This window comes from Thamnophis elegans, chromosome 2 (genome assembly GCF_009769535.1).
Source record: "Thamnophis elegans isolate rThaEle1 chromosome 2, rThaEle1.pri, whole genome shotgun sequence".
Classification (NCBI taxonomy): Eukaryota; Metazoa; Chordata; class Lepidosauria; order Squamata; family Colubridae; genus Thamnophis; species Thamnophis elegans.
In genome coordinates this window covers 3,754,586-3,774,018 of record NC_045542.1, presented here as the reverse complement: position 1 = coordinate 3,774,018, position 19,433 = coordinate 3,754,586, and the positions used below count along the sequence as shown (strand labels likewise).

General features: G+C 43.5%; 1 protein-coding gene across 1 annotated transcript in view; it reads right to left on the bottom strand.

Moving 5' to 3' along the window:
- The window catches only part of GTF2F1 (general transcription factor IIF subunit 1), a 32,754-nt gene extending 13,662 nt beyond the window's left edge, over positions 1-19,092 (bottom strand). Inside the window, 6 exon segments of the mRNA XM_032211406.1 lie at positions 2,180-2,350; positions 3,119-3,312; positions 7,671-7,743; positions 11,455-11,501; positions 13,713-13,777; positions 19,014-19,092. Of these exon segments, the coding sequence (XP_032067297.1) occupies positions 2,180-2,350; positions 3,119-3,312; positions 7,671-7,743; positions 11,455-11,501; positions 13,713-13,724 (497 nt within the window). The 5' untranslated portion in view covers positions 13,725-13,777; positions 19,014-19,092.
- Positions 19,093-19,433: the final 341 nt, after the last annotated feature.

Genomic DNA, 19,433 nt, shown 5'->3' with positions numbered 1-19,433 from the left:
CGGAGGACTCCAGGCGGCTCACAATAGACAAGGGAAAGGGGGGAATGAGACAAAGACAACATATTAAAAACAAAACCAACATTCACAATTTCCGTGGAGGTAAATGCTTCTCAGCTCCCCACAGCCTGCTGGAGCAGCCAGGACTTGGTGGCTTTGCGGAAGGCCGGGAGGGTAGGAAGGGTCCGGATCTCAACAGGGAGCTCGTTCCAGAGGGCCGGAGCTGCAGCAGAGAAGGCTCTCCCCTGGGGAGTCGCCAGCCGACATTGGCTGGCAGATGGAATCCGGAGGAGACCCAACCTGTGCGATCTAATCGGTCTGAGGGAGGTAATCGGCAGGAGGCGGTCTCTCAGGTACCCAGGTCCGATGCCATGTAGGGCTTTATAGGTAGCGACCAGCACCTTGAAGCGGATTCGGAGACTAATAGGTAGCCAGTGCAGCTCGCGGAGGATAGGTGTAACGTGGGTGTACCTTGGTGCACCCACAATCGCTCGCGCGGCTGCATTCTGGACTAATTGGAGTCTTCGAACACTCTTCAAGGGCAGCCCCATGTAGAGCGTGTTACAATAATAAGAATAATAAACTTGTAGAAGATGAAGGATGAAACTGGCATCCTCAAACACCTTGATTTTACTCCACGCCATAGAAGAAGGATCTTTAGTAGCGGTTATTGTTTTAAAAATTTGTTAATCAAGTGTATACATCTCCCATCTTACCATTTAAGTGACTCTGATTGGTTTACAAATACTGTATGAACCATAAAATCTATACAAAAGTGTCCTATCTATCCTCGGTGTTTTGAGTATATTACCGATTTGTTTACAAGTAGCCTTTCTCTACGTGCTGCTCTCCAGATATTCTGAAAATGCAACTCCCAGCATTCCAGGCCAGTAAGGGTGATTCTCTAAAAGAATCTGCATTGCAAAGAGCTTCAGCCAAAAAACTATAGGCCTATATCACTACTTAATACAGATTATAAAATTTTTGCTAAAATACTAGGTTGATGTCAGTTATGCAACAAATGATTCACAATGATCAATCTGGTTTTATACATGGGAGACAAATGAAAAGTAACGTAAGACAAATGGTTAATATATTGGAGTATTTGGGGAAGAATAACCAAGTCCCTGCAATGCTTATATTCTTGGATGCGGAGAAAGCATTTGACCGAGTGAATTGGCAATTTCTAATGAAAATAATACAAAAGATGCAGTTTGGAGAGTATTTTACACAATCTATTAAGGCAATATACCAGAAACAAACAGCACAAATTATAGTTAATGGTAGTCTAACAAAATCTTTTAACATCGAAAAAGGAACAAGACAGGGTTCACCGACAAAACCGCGCTCGACTAAACCGCGTCGAAGCACGCTGTAAACCCTAAACCTAAAATTAACCCCTAAACCTAAACCTAACCCCCTAAACCTAATCCTAAGCCTAACCCTAAACCTAACCCTAAACCTAACCCTAACACTAACCCTTAACTTAACCCTAAAGCTAACCCTAACCCTAAACCTAACCCTTACCTTAAGTTGAATCGGCTTGCTTTCAAAGCGCTATTTAAAGCGCCCTTCTTTCTCCGTGCTGGCTGTTGTTGCCCTGTTGATGACGTCAGCGACGCGGTTTAATTGGGCGCGGTTTAGTCGAGCGTGGTTTTGATGGGTCACGACAAGACAGAGGTGTCCCCTGTCTCCATTATTGTTTATTTTAACTTTGGAATTATTGCTGAAGAGAATAAGTGATTCAGATGATGTACGGGGAATTAAGATTAGGCATTATGAATACAGAGTACGAGCATTTGCGGACGACTTGGTTATAACTTTAACCCAACTGGGGAAATCAGCTATAGGCTTAATGAACATAATTAATCAATATGGTCAAGTATCTGGGTTTAAAATAAATCTAGGGGAAACAAAGATGATAGTTAAAAATATGACTACAAATCAAAAAGAAGAATTAGAAAGAGCTGGTGTTTGCATTGCAGCTAAAAGCAAAAGCTCGGATTTAAATTTACCTGCCACAATCACAGTACTTGAAGTAAGGTTTCTCATTGCAATTCCTTGCTAGAAACAGGAAGGTCTATTTTACAGGTGGGGATCGGGTTGAGGAAGGGAGTACTAGCCTTGTGGGATTAGTTCCTGATGGAAACTAGGCAGGAATATGATCTTTCAACTCTCTCACCTTTCCCATTCCTCCTCCGCTTCCTCTGCAGTCAAGGTGCGATGCTTGGCAACAGGTGTAAAATTATACCAATTGTTGACTGGGAAGGCTTCAAAAGCACCATCTGGACACTGAGTAAAGATGTAATAGGATGTGTTTTCAGTCACACCGCCCTTTTTCACTCCTTTGAACCTGAGTGGGGGGGAAAAAAATCCACACGCGGTAACTTCAGGGTTTAAAGTTGAAACTGTATGAGAAGGCCAGGAAGAGAGGCAGACAATTGTTTTGCACAGACAACTTAGCAATAGCAATAGCAGTTAGACTTATATACCGCTTCGTAGGGCTTCCAGCCCTCTCTAAGCGGTTTACAGAGTCAGCATATCGCCCCCACAGTCTGGGTCCTCATTTTACCCACCTCGGAAGGATGGAAGGCTGAGTCAACCATTGAGCCGGTGAGATTTGAACCGCTGAACTGCAGATAGCAGTCAGCTGAAGTGGCCTGCAGTACTGCACTCTAACCACTGCGCCACCTTGGCTCCTTCATGCGTTCTTCCATCTTCTCTGAGTAATTTCCCTATTCATAATCTGGAGTGGTCCTAACCCTTTTCCCAGCAAGGAGTAGAGGGGGGAAAAAATAGCCCACATTCTAAAGCAAAGGTGGCTTCCAAATGCCTTTTTCACACACATCCATCACAATCTGTAATCTTGATTACAACAAAGATTCTTAAATGCACACATTTAATAAATGCATAACGCAGCAGCACTAGATTTGGTGCTTATATTCTTGGATGCGGAGAAAGCATTTGACCGAGTGAATTGGCAATTTCTAATGAAAATAATACAAAAGATGCAGTTTGGAGAGTATTTTACACAATCTATTAAGGCAATATACCAGAAACAAACAGCACAAATTATAGTTAATGGTAGTCTAACAAAATCTTTGTAATATCAACCACTCACTTCCGTCCAGCCTTCCCATTGACTTTCAGGATCCAAGGCTGATCCTCAAGTTTGAATTCCTTCAGAACAATGCCGTATTTCTTGCGCCTGGCTTCCTCACGCAGCTTGCGGTTGAACTCGCTGCCGGCTCCAGATTCCGGCATCTCTTCCTCCTGATAGATCTTCTTATTACTGAGATCTCGCTCCATCTTTGCCTGAGGAAGATCAGGAAGTAAAGGGACCAGGAAAGTAGCATTTCCTCAAAAGGAAATGGGGGGATAAAACTATTTCTCAGCACATTAATACCATTTTCCCATGAAGTATGGATTCCCAAAAACTTTTAGTTCCCTGAAATATATATGTACTTTAAAGAATTCGGCTGCGATCAGTTAATTCTGAAAAATGATGAAAAGCATTCTACTGAAGGAACATGTATGTGCAACAGGAATCTCCATCGTGACCCGTCAAAACCGCGGTCCACTAAAGCACGCTCGACGAAAGCGCGTACCTGACATCATCAGCAGCGTGATGAAAAAAATTAAAAATAAATTAAATTAAAATTAAAATAAAATTAAAGCAAGCCGATTCACATAAAGGTAAGGGTTAGGCTTAGGGTTAGGTTAAGGGTTAGGGTTAGGTTTAGGGTTACGTTAAGCGTTAGGGTTAGGGTTAGCGTTAGGTTAAGGGTTAGCGTTAGGTTTAGCGTTAGGTTTAGGGTTAGGTTAAGGGTTAGGTTTAGGGTTAGGTTTGGGGGGGTTAGGGTAAGGTTTTCACTTTAATTTTAAATTTACCGCTCACAGCGCGATGTTTTCGTCGCGCTGTGATGACGTCACGTACGCGCTTTCGTCGAGCGCGCTTTAGTCTACCGCAGTTTTGTGGTGGAACCATCTCCATTGCTATGAAGGCCAAGGACCTGGGCTAATGAGATGTTTGTTAACAAATCTAACATGTTTTCTCGCGGTGCCCCAATTTAAGACTTATGTGGCTTCCAAATGCCTTTTTTCACACACATCCATCACAATCTGTAATCCTGATTACGGCAAAGATTCCTAAAGGCACACATTTAATAAATGCATAATGCAGCAGCACTAGATTCTTTTTTAATTGTAGCCTTTCATAAGTCTCTGTCATTCTTCCACAGGAGACTTGCCAAACTTGCCAAATAAGATATGCAAATGAAAGTTTTTTGTTTTTGGGGGGGCTGCTCGGATTAGTCTGCGCCGTTTTCTTGGCAAGATTTTCAGAAGTGGTTTCCTGGGCCTTCTTCCTATGGTTAAGAGGAAGTGACTGGCTCAAGATCACCCAATTTGCTTTGTTCCCTAGGCAGGATCAGAACTCACCACTCTTCTGGTTTCTAGCAAGATGTCCTAACTCAGTGCTTCCCAAATTTCTTCTTCCATTACCCAAAACTCTGCATCAGAAAGTTCTTTTTAGCTCTTATCAGAAAGTCCTCATTTAAATGTCTGTTGTGATTGCATGTCATTATCCAAAGAAAAAGCACTTTTTCCTAATTTTGGAAATTTGCCCAGGTTTGGGAACCACTGCCTTCCTTAATCATTACACCAAACTGCCTCTCGAGGTCAAATAATAGGTTGCCATGCATAGCAATATAGCAATAGCAGTTAGACTTATATACCGCTTCATAGGGCTTTCAGCCCTCTCTAAGCGGTTTACAGAGTCAGCATATCGCCCCCACAGTCTGGGTCCTCATTTCACCCACCTCGGAAGGATGGAAGGCTGAGTCAACCTTCAGCCGGTGAGATTAGAACCGCTGAACTGCAGATAACAGTCAGCTGAAGTGGCCTGCAGTACTGCACCCTAACCACTGCGCCACCTCGGCTCATTACAGGTAATACTCGCATCTACAGGTAAAACTCGAAAAATTAGAATATCGTGCAAAAGTTCGTTTATTTCAGTAGTGCAACTTAAAAGGTGAAAGTAATATATGAGATAAGACTCATTACATGCAAAGCAAGCTAGTTCAAGCTGTGATTTGTCATAATTAAATCTAATAAAACTAAATCTAATAAACCTAATTGTGATGATTATGGCTTACAGCTCATGAAAACCCCAAATCCACCATCTCAGAAAATTAGAATATTGTGAAAAGGTGCAATATTCTAGGCTCAAAGTGTCCCACTCTAATCAGCTAATGAAGCCATAACACCTGCAAAGGGTTCCTGAGCCTTTAAATGGTCTCTCAGTCTGGTTCAGTAGGAATCACAATCATGGGGAAGACTGCTGACCTGACAGTTGTGCAGAAAACCATCATTGACACCCTCCATAAGGAGGGAAAGCCTCAAAATGTAATTGCAAAAGAACTTGGATGTTCCCAAAGTGCTGTATCATTAATCGAAAGTTATGTGGAAGGGAAATGTGTGGAAGAAAGAGGTGCACAAGCAGCAGGGATGACCGCAGCCTGGAGAGGATTGTCAGGAAAAGGCCATTCAAAAGTGTTGGGGACTTTCACAAGGAGTGGACTGAGGCTGGAGTCAGTGCATCAAGAGCCACCACACACAGACGGATCCTGGATATGGGCTTCAAATGTTATATTCCTCTTGTCAAGCCGCTCCTGAACAACAAACAACGTCAGAAGCGTCTTACCTGGGCTAAAGAAAAACAGACCTGGTCTGTTGCTCAGTGGTCCAAAGTCCTCTTTTCTGATGAGAGCAACTTTTGCATCTCGTTTGGAAACCAAGGACCCAGAGTATGGAGGAAGAATGGAGAGGCACACACTGCAAGCCGCTTGAAGTCCAGTGTGAAGTTTCCACAGTCTGTGTTGATTTGGGGAGCCATGTCATCTGGTGGTGTTGGTCCACTGTGCTTCATTAAGACCAGGGTCAACGCAGCCGTCTACCAGGAGATTTTGGAGCACTTCATGCTTCCTTCTGCAGATGAGCTTTATGGGGATGCTGACTTCATTTTCCAGCAGGACTTGGCCACACTGCAAAAGCACCAAAACCTGGTTCAATGACCATGAGATTACTGTGCTTGATTGGCTAGCAAACTCGCCTGACCCGAACCCCATAGAGAATCTATGGGGCATTGCCAAGAGAAAGATGAGAGACATGAGGCCGAACAATGCAGAAGAGATGAAGGCCGCTATTGAAGCATCCTGGTCTTCCATAACACCTCAGCAGTGCCACAGGCTGATAGCTTCCATGCCAGACCGCATTGAGTCAGTAATTGCTGCAAAAGGGGCCCAAACCACGTACTGAGTACCTATGCATGCTTATACTTTTCAGAGGTCCGATATTGTTCTATGTACAATCCTTGTTTCATTGATTGCATGTAATATTCTAATTTTCTGAGATTGTTGATTTGGGGTTTTCATGAGCTGTAAGCCCTAATCACCACAATTATGACAAATCATGGCTTGAACTATCTTGCTTTGCGTGTAATGAGTCTTATCTCATATATTAGTTTCACCCTTTAAATTGCATTACTGAAATAAATGAACTTTTGCACGATATTCTAATTTTTTGACTTTCACCTGTATTATTTGTAATTATTAAATATATGAAGCTGTGGTGGGATACGCCCCAGTACGGGGATACCGGTGCCTACTGGGAACACTAGGTACCGTTCCGGTACGGTGCTCCGGAGGGCCCACCCGCCTGCCTGCTCCCCTTACCGCTATTTGAGCCAATCGGGGCATTTGCTCACGCGCCCGGAGCGTACGGTGCCTGCGCATAGTGGGCACCCGGCTCCGTTGCAGCGTACCAGTTGCAACCAGATCTGGAACTCACCACTGATATGAAGCCCTCACTTCATACCGCACAAGCGATTGTGGGTGCACCTCAGTACACCCACGTTACACCTATCCTCCGCGAGCTGCACTGGCTTCCGATCGGTCTCCGGATACGCTTCAAGGTGCTAGTCGTAACTTATAAAGCCCTTCATGGTATTGGATCTGGGTACTTGAGAGACCGCCTGCTGCCAATTACCTCCCACAGACCCATTAGATCTCACAGGGTTGGCCTCCTCCGGGTGCCATCTACCAGCCAATGCCACCTGGCTACTACCCGGGGGAGGGCCTTCTCTGTGGCAGCTCTGGCCCTCTGGAATGAACTCCCCGCAGGGATTCGGACCCTCACCTCTCTCCAGGCCTTCCGAAAAGCTGTCAAAACCTGGCTTTGCCGGCAGGCCTGGGGGTGATGAGTTCCCTCCCCTCTTGACATGTATGGTTGTGCGACTGTTGTCTACTTTTATTATTTGTATTTTGTTTTTTATGTTCCCCTATTTTTCCCCCTTGAATTGTTCGCCGCCCTGAGTCCTCCCGGAGAAGGGCGGCATACAAATAATAAAATTCTATTCTATTCTATTCTATTCTATTCTATTCTATTAAAATGATCACAGGAAGAGACAGCCACTATTGAAAGAGTGTCTTCTATAGTAGCGTCTGATCTTTTCAACCAGCAAAGTTTCTGAGGCTGCAAGCCATAATGATGTAGAAGCATGCAGGAGATACTAAAGACAGGTCATTGTGGCCAAAATCTTAATGCTGGATTTATAGCATACAAGATGTTGTTTCTTACTGTAAAAACTTTATGCACAAAATACAGGTTCCTACCTGGTGCCAGGTGGCGAAGTTGACCTTGTCGGCAGCATTGAAGGCCATAATATTATATTTCTTAGAGGTGGTTCTTTGGAAACAGAAAAGGGAAATGAAGGTTAGATTTAAGATTGGTGGCAACTCCTTCATTCAGCCACATGAATTCCCGTGATGATGACTTTGGGCCAATAATCATCTTTTTAGCTCAGCCCATCTAACAAAATTGTTACGGGGACAGAACCGTAGAAGGAAATGCTACGTAATTTTCCCTGACCTTTTGCAAGGAAGAAACTCTTTCAGTTTAAATACAGAGCATAGAATTGATAAGTTTCCTCCAACAGGTTGTAGGGGTTGAGTAATGAGCCAAGATTTAAATCAATAAACAATAAGACTACTAAGGGCTATGGTTAGTTTTGATAGTTATATATTCTGAACCCACTCGTCCCACACCAAAGCACGCGGAGCCAAAGATACTTTACGGAATTTATTAACAGACAGACAGGTCCTTGGCAGCAATCCAGCACAGACAAGCCTTGGCAGCAATCCAGCACAGAAAAGCCTTGGCAGCAATCCAGCCTGCCAAGCTAACCCCACAGTTCTTCAACTTTCGTAAATGTGTTGACTTCTGCAAGAGGGGTATGTGCACAAGCATTCCTTTTATAGTCTAGAGAGGAGCCTAATGACCACCAGCTGAGTGCATTTACCCCCTGTAATTGCATAATTGTTCCTTACCCCTATTAGCTCTCCGGGCATCCAGGAACAACTCCCTTGGCTCCTCCCCACTGCTGACATCCGGATCACACTCCCTTGTCTCCTCCCCACTGGTCCAAGGCTCACGCGCCTCCTGGTGGCCAACCAGCCTCTCTGCGCCCTGCTCAGAGTCGGAACCCTGTCCAGGGTCCCTCCAATCCTCCAGAGCCGACTCACAGGGCCCCTCGCTGTCGGAGTCTGGTGGCAGCTCCAACAGCTCCTGCTGGGCTACAACACTTATATATTATCTCTGATAATCTATGGGAGAAATCACATTGTTGCATTTTATGTCTTGGTTATGGGCTTTCCAAAGGCATCCAGCTAATTATAAGGGGCAAATGTGGACTAAATCATCTTTGGCCTTACCCAACACAATACTTCTTAGCAGCCCAATTGTTACATATAAAGGCCACTGAGTCTGGCCTTTGCAGGGTGTTGACCACCACATGTAAGACACTTATCTGTTGTGGTCCAGCAGGTGCCGTTGGAGCTGCCACCAGACTCCGACAGCGAGGGGCCCTCTGAGTCGGCTCTGGAGGATGTGGAGGACCCTGGACAGGGTTCCGACTCCGAGCAGGGCACAGAGAGGCTGGTTGGCCACCAGGAGGCGGCTGAGCCTTGGACCAGTGGGGAGGAGACAAGGGAGAGTGAGCCGGACGCCAGCAGTGAGTTGTTCCTGGATGCACGCCATCAAAAGAGCTACTAGGCGTCAGGAACAGTTGCGCAGTTACAGGAGGTATAGCACTCAGCTGGTGGTCATTAGGCTCCTCTCCAGACTATAATAAGGACTGCTTGTGCACACGCCCCTCTTGCAGAAGTCAACGCAGGAACTAATGTTGGGGAATAGAATTGTGAGCTTGGCAGGCTGGATTGCTGCCAAGACTTCTGTGTTGGATTGCTGCCACGGCTTATCTGTGCCGGCTTGCTGCCACGGACCTGTCCGTCTGTTAATAAATTCCGGAAAGTATCTTTGACTCGGAGTGTGTTGGTGTGGGACGAGGGGGGTCAGAACACTTATCTATGTTCTATTTCTCAAAAAAAGCTGCTTTGGGCAGGGGTTTGTCTGGTGGTCTTTATACTGAGCAGATCATGGTTGATCTCCCAGAAGCTAAGCAGAGCTGGCCCTGAGTAGTACTTGAGAATTATAGACGCCATGACCAGAGTGGGGGAAGTCAAAACACAATCCAGAAGAAGCAGCGGCAAACTGTGTTTAACGCCCCCAAGCAAACTGCATGACCTCAGTTGCTTCTGCATCAGCTGTATTTATTTATTTCTTTATTTGTCTTGTATGCTGCCCACTCCCGGAGGAGTGTAGCCGGAGCTGTAGCCTTGGTTCCCCCTGCAGGAGTTGGCTGACTGACCGTTATTTGCAGTATAGGCATACTAGAGCCGAGGTTGTGCAGTGGTTAGGGTGCAATACTGCAGGCCACTTCAGCTGACTGTTATCTGCAGTTCAGCGGTTCAAATCTCACCGGCTCAAGGTTGACTCAGCCTTCCATCCTTCCGAGGTGGATGAAATGAGGACCCGGATTGTTGTGGGCAATATGCTGACTCTGTAAACCGCTTAGAGAGGGCTGAAAGCTCTATGAAGCGGTATATAAGTCTAACTGCTATTGCTATTGCTATTGTCAACGTTGTGTTTCTGTGATACAGGTCACAGCTGCTGGCTAAAATGCCTGTCAGAGAAAACGTTAGTTACACCTGTATGCCCCCCCACACTGCCATATATGAGTTTGAGAGTCATCCTTTTGTCCTAAGCTGTGATGCTATGCAGAGCCTTCCAGTTCATTTAACTGCTCCTCATTGCAGAATCCTTTTCTGTCTTGACTTTTCATCACCCCAACCCAGAGGTGGGTTCCTACCAGTTCGCACCTATTCGGTAGAACCGGTTCGTCAAATCTACCGAACAGGTTAGAAGAGGTTCCACCAGTGGACCCGGAAAGCAGGCCACTCCTGCAGAAGAGGTTCCAACATTTTTTGAAACCCACCACTGCTAAAGGGTTAGGGGTGCAAGGATCTTGTAACTTGACAGCTTTAAGACTTGCATGCTTCAATGCCAGAGTTCCTGAGCCAACGTGACTAGAGGAGGAATTCTGGGAGTTGAAGTCCACAAGTCTTAAAGCTGTCAAGTTTGAACACCCCTGGGTTTTTTTTTAAAGGGTTAGGGGTGCGAGGGTCTTGTAACTTGACAGCTTTAAGACTTGTCTGCTTCAATGCCAGAGTTCCTGAGCCAACATGACTAGAGGAGGAATTCTGGGAGTTGAAGTCCACAAGTCTTAAAGCTGTCAGGTTTGAAGACCCCTAGTTTTTTCTTTCTAAAGGGTTAGGGGTGCAAGGATCTTGTAACTTGGCAGCTTTAAGACTTGCGTGCTTCAATGCCAGAGTTTCTGAATAGCTACTTGGACCGACCTACGTACTAATTCATAATTTCATATCCGGTCACATGGGCGGCAAGCCACTCCCATCCGGTCACATGGGTGGAAAGCCACTCCCACAAAGGAGGCCACACCCACAGAGTAGGTTCCAACAATTTTTGAAACCCACCACTGCCCCAACCCCTCATCATTTCAAAACCAGAGCTGTAAGTAGCAGTTTGTTCAAGGTTGCTTAATTAATTGGCCAGTGTGGACAACAGATTTATACTTGAAATGGCAAAAGCACCAAGCAACCTTTCTATTAGAGCCAAGGTGGCGCAGTGGTTAAATGCAGCACTGCAGGCTGACTGCTAGATCAGCAGTTTGGCTGTTCAAATCTCACCGGCTCAGGGTTGACTCAGCCTTCCATCCTTCCGAGGTGGGTAAAATGAGGACCCGGATTGTTGTTGGGGGCGATATGCTGACTCTGGAAACCGCTTAGAGAGGGCTGAAAGCCCTATGAAGCGGTATATAAGTCTACTGTTATTGCTATTGCTATTATTGCTATTACTTGCAGTCCTGTTTAATGTTAAGTTACACCTGACTGGATTATTACAAAACATTAAAATTATAAATAAATAAAAAGTTAAAAGAATAGGAATGAAATGAAATGCTGAGAGATAAAAATGTGTACTGACTTGGGAACTCGGACGACATATTCAGTTACTCCCTGGTTGCTGGTTCCCTGGAAAGAGAAAGAAAAGAAACTACATAAATACAAGAGGGAGTAGAGAAAAGAGGCCAAGTTACGTCAATGAATGTCCGTAGGACTGATACCTGGGTATTAAAGGCACAGAGTTTAGCATTGTGAATACAAAATATGTGGTTATTTACCCAATATATTCCGTCCTATAGAAAGTAAACAGCAGTATGGAAGGTCACACAATTGAAAAATAATATAAAATGTCCAAGGATTAAGACAATATATTCCCATCCCAACAACAAGCCCACCCACTTATCAATGACTAAGATTGACCTGATGGCTGTTTTTAACAATCTCAGAAATGCATGGAAAGAGAAACAGACTTGTGCCGAGGAAGGTCGGTGGCTCACCCCATAGACAAACAGATATGGATTCACCATGAAATATCATTTATTTATTTGTATCCCTTTATTATTTTTACAAACAACTCAAAGTGCGTGACCCGTCAAAACCGTGTTCCACAAAAGTGCGGTCGACGAAAGCGCGTATGTGACGTCATCACAGCGCGACGAAAAAGATCGAAAAATTGAAATAAAAATTAAATTACAGCAAGCCGATTCACATAAAGGTAAGGGTTAGGTTTAGGGTTAGGGTTAGGTTAAGGGTTAGGGTTAGGTTTAGAGCGTTAGCGTTACGTTTAGTGTTAGGTTAAGGGTTAGTGTTAGGTTTTTCGTTAGGTTTAGGGTTAGATTTAGGGTTAGGTTTAGGGTTAGGTTTAGGGTTAGGTTAAGGGTTAGGTTTAGGGTTAGGTTTAGGGTTAGGTTAAGGGTTAGGTTTGGGGGGGTTAGGGTAAGGTTTTCGCTTTATTTTTACATTTTTCGATCTTTTTCGTCGCGCTGTGATGACGTCACATACGCGCTTTCATCGACCGCGCTTTTGTCTACCGCGGTTTTGTGGTGGAACCCTCAAAGTGGTGAACATATCCAACACATCTTTCCATTTTCCCTGCATCAACAATGTAAAAGGCTGGCATCAAATCAAGAAATCAAAACAACAAGTAACAAATACAGCTACTTCTTACCGTGAGTTACCTTGCCAGGACACATCAGAGAGGCGAGCAAAAGATTTGTTCAGTTTCCCTGACCTAATATCCTCCAGATACTTTGAGCAATGTTCCCCCATTCTTTTTCAATGAAATGGCCAAGGGCTGTGGATCATGGCACTGCAGTAAAACACCTGGTTGGGAAGGCTAAACCAGATGAAGTTCCGAGTGGGATTTCGGAGAGCGAAATTCTAATTATGAATAGCCTTCGTGGCTTTACAGTATTCAGGAATCCATTCAAGGATTCCAACCTCCTCCCCATCCAAGGCTTACTCAAAAATAAGGTAAGAAGGAATCAAGATAATCCTAGCCTCAAATGTAGTTTAGCCATATCTGACTCTTTTTTTTTAAGTTTTTATTTTACACACATAAATACATCAACAAAAACAAACACATGACTTAAAACAACATAGGAACAATAAGTTCCATCGTATATCATACAGCAGTTCCGAATCGGTTTCTTTGCAGTTAGTGTTTTCCCTTCTATACGTTTCTATCTTACATTCATGGTCCCCTTATTCGTTATCCATTTTTATGTACAATTCTATATTTATTTATACTTAGCTATTTATAACCAAATATTGTTTATCTATAATGTGCTATCTATTCTTACTATCATTTATTCTCTTACATACAATTCTAGGTATACATTCACATGGTTATTCTTTTTCTTTGCCAATTTTATACTATTGTTATTCCATTTAAGAGATTATAGGGTACAGTTTGGATAGTATTGTTTACCATCCCTAGCGTCTGTTATGACAACACTTTATTTTCTCTTTCTTTTCTTTTCTCTCTCCCTTCCTCCTCTACTTCCTTCCTTCCTTCCCCTTTTTTCTTCCCTTACCTCTCCCCTACTCTTACTCTCTCTCTTCCCCTTCCTGCCCTCTCTCCTTCTCTTTTTCTCCCTCCCTCCCTCCTCTCCTTCTTTCTCTCCCTTCCACCCACCTTCCTAATCTCTTTCTTCTTCCCTTACCTCTCCTCCACTCTTCCTCTTCCTTTCCTACTATCTCTCCTTCTCTTTCTCTCCCTTCCATCCTCCTCTCCTTTCCCTTCCTTCTTCCCTCCTTTCTCTACTTCCTTCCTCCTCTCCTCTCCTTCCTTCCCTTTCTTTTTCTAGCCATATCTGACTTTTGATAATAAGAACTTACCAAAGAAGTCATTTCTGAAGTTGGGACTGGTTATTCAACCAGAGTTTCTTTTTCAATGGTGGATTCTATAGAAGAAAGAGGCAACAGTCAGTTTTATGAAAAGCCCAGGAGAACAAGTTAGCTGCAGTAGCAGAAAAAGTCTCAAATGCCAGGTGAGCAGAGAAAAGCAGAGGGAGGCTTTAGCTGGGATTGCCTGGAGGGTGGATTGCCTTTAAACCGAGGCTGGGTATGTTCAGAAAAAAAAACCTCTGAAAAAGAAGCAAAGCTTCTGTTTTTTCTTTTCTCTTTTCCTCTAAGGTTACACACCGCAGATGGACGGTGATGGTGTGTAGGAAGCTTCTTGCACCGAAAGATAACATTTCCATTTTTCCTTTTAGGGAAAAGAAAACACTGCGAGCTATACAGAGCTTGTAGGTCTGCACATATTCTCCCCTTATTAGAGAGATTGCCAGGGAGGGCAGACAATTTTTATCTAGGCTTCCTCCTCCAGGACACTAACCCGGTTACCACGTCTGCAGGGGCAAAGTTCTGTGCGGCTGCAATGTCCATAAGAAAAAAAAATTGGCTACAGAAGGATAGTTGTCATCTTGTACCAATTATCTGGACATGCCTCTAACTCTCTCTGGACCATTAAGTTATTATCCACTTTTAATGTCAATACTTTTAATTATATTTTAATGGTTAGTATTTTTTTTATATATAGTGTAGATACTAATGGGTATCACTCGTCTTTGACCGTACTGAAGATTTTACTTACTTTAGGGAGCATTTTCTTTTTTATGTATGTGTGTGTGTGTGTGTGTGTGTGTGTGTGTGTGTGTGTATATATATATATATATATATATATATATATATATATTATATATATATATATATATATTTATTTATTTATTTATTATATGTTTTTTAATTTGTGCTGATAAATAAATAAAGGGAGACTAGTATAGATCTATTTCAAGCTATTTAGCTCTCATCAGCTAGCCATATTCGAACCTGTGCTGTATTGCATCTTAGGCAAACGTCTTAGCCATTAAGCCACAGGTCTCCTCCTTATCAGCTGAAGCCAGGGAAGAAGGTATATATTTAGTGTCACAACCTCTGGTGTGTGTGTGTGTGTGTGTGTGTGTGTGTGTGTGTGTGTGTGTATATATATATATATATATATATATATATATATATATGTTTTTTTATTTGTGCTGATAAATAAATAAAGGGAGACTAGTATAGATCTATTTCAAGCTATTTAGCTCTCATCAGCTAGAAATACCCTTACTGGGATTCGATGGCTAGCTGATGAGAACTAAATAGCTTGAAATAGATCTATACTAGTCTCCACTGTTCTCTCTAAGGTGCGCGGCTGCGCGGCCGCGCACATGGCAAGAAAACCCCGCGCAGCAGTTTCTAACTGCCGCACAGAGATTTCTTTCAAAGCAAACGCGGGGAAGTCCTTTGCAGGCGGCTAGAACTGGCCGCCCGCAAAGGACCTCCCCAGAGGAATCTCATGTCCTGCAGCCCAAACGTTCTCCTCCCAGCAACTTGGCCTGTTGGATACAGTTGTGGCGGGGGAAGAATGGGCTGGGTGGGCTGGCTGGCTGGGGAGGGGGGAGCCCTTTAAAGCCCTGCTGCCGCGTCTTCCCAGCAAGACTTCCTTTCGGCTCGCGGTTTCCCTTGCCTGCCTTAACCAAAGCTTGGCGCCCTGCCTCTGCTTTCGCTCTCCCTCCCTCAGCTGTGCAGCAGCAGCAGCTCTCAGCCTAGGGCGTCACGCAGGCTGTGGAAGGAGGGGGAGGAGGAGGGAACCAAAGAGAGGATTTTAGGGGTCTGCGCCCCACAGCCAGGACCGTCCTTGCGCCTCAAGCCACGTTTCTTCCTGCAAAGCCCTTCGGGCGTCAGGCAGAACTCTCGGGTTGCCCGAAGGGCTTTGCAGGAAGAAACGCGGCTTGAGGCGCAAGGACGGTCCTGGCTGTGGGGCGCACGCCCGGTAAAAGCCTCTCTTTGGTTCCCTCCTCCTCCTCCTCCTCCTCCTTCCACAGCCTGCGTGACGCTGCCGCCGTAGGCTGAGAGCTGCCGCTGCCGCTGCTGCACAGCTGAGGGAGGGAGAGCGAAAGCAGAGGCAGCCTCAAATTTAATTTAAATTCTTTAAAAGAATTTTTGGATTTCTCCTCACCAAACCTTTAAGACTGAAAGTTTTTCCTAACATGAACTTGAGCTAATATACTTAATATGAGAAAGGTGCAGCAATTAACACTGCTTTTTAAAAAGAACAATATTTCTCAATTGTGTATCTGTATGAAGTCTGCCTATCTTAAGTTCCTACTATACAAAAGGTATTACCTTCTAAGGCAACCTGTAAACAATACATTAGTGGCCAATATTACATTGCTCCTAATGACAAAATTACAGCTGTGTTAAGCCTATGAAAAAAGACCCCCAAATCCCAAATGAATAAAATCGTTATTAAGACCCAATGAAAAAATTACAAAAATTATGCATAAACTTTCATGTTCCCCAAATTTCCAATCCAAAACTCAACCCAGATTCTTCAGACATAGATTTGTAATTCAGAGTCAGACTCGATTATTAGAATGAATGCATTAATCAGGGGTGAATAATGTTGGTGAAATCTCATCTAACCTTCCATAATAATAACATACGTACACAAATAGCTGACAGCCACATCTCTGAAACACTATTAAATCTGAACTAAATGTTTATCTAGAACTCAAATAAATAGCTGCTTTTTGGTTTTATTTTTTTTAATATTTATCAGTCTCTCTTTTATTCCATACTTCTGGTTGAAAGACTATTCTATGTCATGCTAAACAAATGCATATTCTAGTGGCTGTGGGGGCTCATTGGCATCTTCAGCGGCAGCCCTGCCTCTGTGAAAAAACCCGAAGATGGAGCAGATCCACGCAGATGACATTGCTGCAACATGACTGGAGGAGAAATTCTGGGAGTTGAAGTCCACAAGGCTTAAAGCTGTCAGGTTTGAAGACCCCTGGGGTTTTTTTTTCCTAAAGGATTAGGGGTGCAAAGGTCTTGTAACTTGACAGCTTTAAGACTTGCACACTTCAAATGCCAAAGTTTCTGAGCCAACATTTTGGTTGCTAAGCAGGACCGTTGTTAAGTGATACTGATATTATATAACACTTTTAATTAAGCGGGTACCTTGAATAAATATAGCTTTGAGTTTCAAATAACACTGATTTCGTTGTTGTCTTCGGTGACATCTGTGAAAAAAATTCAGGTGCTCAGGCAAGAAAATATGCCGCTCAAACACTATACTTTTCTGCTCACACTGAAAAAAAATTAGAGGGAACATTGCTAGTCTCCCTTTATTTATTTATCAGCACAAATAAAAAAACACAAATATAACAAAGGCAACAGTAAAAATATTGGGTTTCTGTCGTGATGGACTCTTGTGAAGAGCCGATTGACGGATGATGGAAGCAGTTAGCTTCCTCCCATAATTGGGGCTTACCAGGGGTTGTAAATATATATATATATATATATATATATATATATATATATGTATGTATGTATGTATGTATGTATGTATGTATGTATGTATGTATAAATTTTTATTTTAAACACATAAACACATCAACAAAAACAAACACATGACTTAACACAACATAGGAACAAGAAGTTCCATCGTATATCATACCGCAGTTCCGTATCGGTTTCTTTACAGTTAGTGTTTTCCCTTCTATACATTTCCATCTTGCATTCATAATCTCCTTATTCGTTATTCTTTTTTATATACAATTCTATATTTATTTATACTTAGCTATTTATAACAAAATATTGTCTACCTATATTATGTTTTATATTCTTACTGTCATTTATTCTCTTACATACAATTATAGGTGTACATTCACATGGTTATTCTTTTCCTTTGCCATTCTTATACTTTTGTTATTCCATTTAAAAGGTTATAAGGTATAGTTTGGATAGCTTTGTTTACCATCCCTAGCGCCTGTTGTAACACCACCTTATTTTCCCTTTCTTTTCTCCCTCCCTCCCTTCTCTACTTCCTTCCTTCCTCCTCTCCCTCCCCTTCTTTCTTCCCTTACCTCTCCACTACTCCTACTCTCTGTCTTCCCCTTCCTGCCCTCTCTCCTTCTCTTTCTCTCCTTTCCATCCTCCTCTCCTTCTCTTTCTCTCCCTTCCACCCTCCTCTCCTTCTCTTTCTCTCCCTTCCATCCTCCTCTCCTTCTCTTTCTCTCTTTAGGGAGCATTTTCGTTAAGAAGCAAATAACTTAAAAATAGGTCTAATACCAGTGGTCTCCAACCTTGGCAACTTTAAGACCTGTGGACTTCAACTCCCAGAGTTCTATGATTATACCTAACAAGAGTTATTATCCACTTTTAATGTCAATACTTTTAAATTATATTTTAATGGTTAGTATTTTTTTTAATATAGCGTAGAAACTAATGGGTATCGCTGGTCTTTGACCATAATGATGATTTTACTTACTTTAGGGAGCATTTTCTTTTTATGTATGTATGTATGTATGTATGTATTTAGTGTCACAACCTCTGGTATGCCCAAATATGGGAGGAAGCTCACTACTTCCTATCTCTGTCTATCGGCTCGTCACAAGAGACCCTCCAGACAGAAACCCAATATTTTTACTGTTGCCTTTTTGTTACATTTGTGTTGTATTTGTGCTGATAAATAAATAAAGGGAGACTAGTATAGATCAATTTCAAGCTATTTAGCTCTCATCAGCTAGCCATACCCTTCCTGGGATTCGAACCTGGGCTGTATTGCATCTTAGGCAGATGTGTTATCCACATCTCCCCTACTCCTCCCCTCTCTCTTCCCCTTCCTGCCTTCTCTCCTTCTCTTTCTCTCCCTTCCACCCTCCTCTCCTTCTCCTTCTCTCTTTAGGGAGCATTTCCCTTAAGAAGCAGATAACTTAAAATAGGTCTAATACCAATGGTCTCCAACCTTGGCCACTTTAAGACCTGTGGACTTCAACTCCCAGAGTTCCTCAGCCAGCAAAGCACCAGAGCACACAGCAAAGCTGGCTGAGGAACTCTGGGAGTTGAAGTCCACAGGTCTTAAAGCTGCCAACGTTGGTCTATACGAACCAAACCCAGCTCGGGGACCCTCCTCCTTCCTGGCCCCGGAGCGCCTAGAGACAGAAAGCAGGCGCTGGAAGGATGTCGGGATCCATCGCGGAGAGGAAAAGAGATCCAGGATTCAGAAGGTCTCCATCGACCGCAGGCGAGAGCGGGATCGACCGGGTTCCCCCCGCTCCCTTCCCTTCTCCGCGGAGCCCCGGTTCTTACCTAAGCAGCGTCCGGCAGATCCTCAAAACCCGCATGCGCAAACCCTGGCAGCGGCTAAGAGGGGGAAGTAGGCGCTTTGGTTGCTAAACAAACTTCCGGCATCGCATCGCATCGCGGTTGCGGGGCGAACCTCCCTATAAGGAGCCCAGCAGGCTGCGCTGAGCGTTTGCTTTCGTTTTGAAACATTTCTTTCATCAGCTAAAATATATAAATTTTTAACATATACAACTCGAACCGAATGGAATATAGGTGTGATTGTGGACGGAACGCACGAAATGTACTTGTGACCAATGGGTACGCTTTTGTACAAGATGTAATGAAAGATGATTCTTTTTGGGGGGTGCTTTTTCTGTAATAAAACTAATAAAAAAATATTTCAAAATAAATAAATGCTGAGTTGAGTCTTCAGAGCGTCCTAAA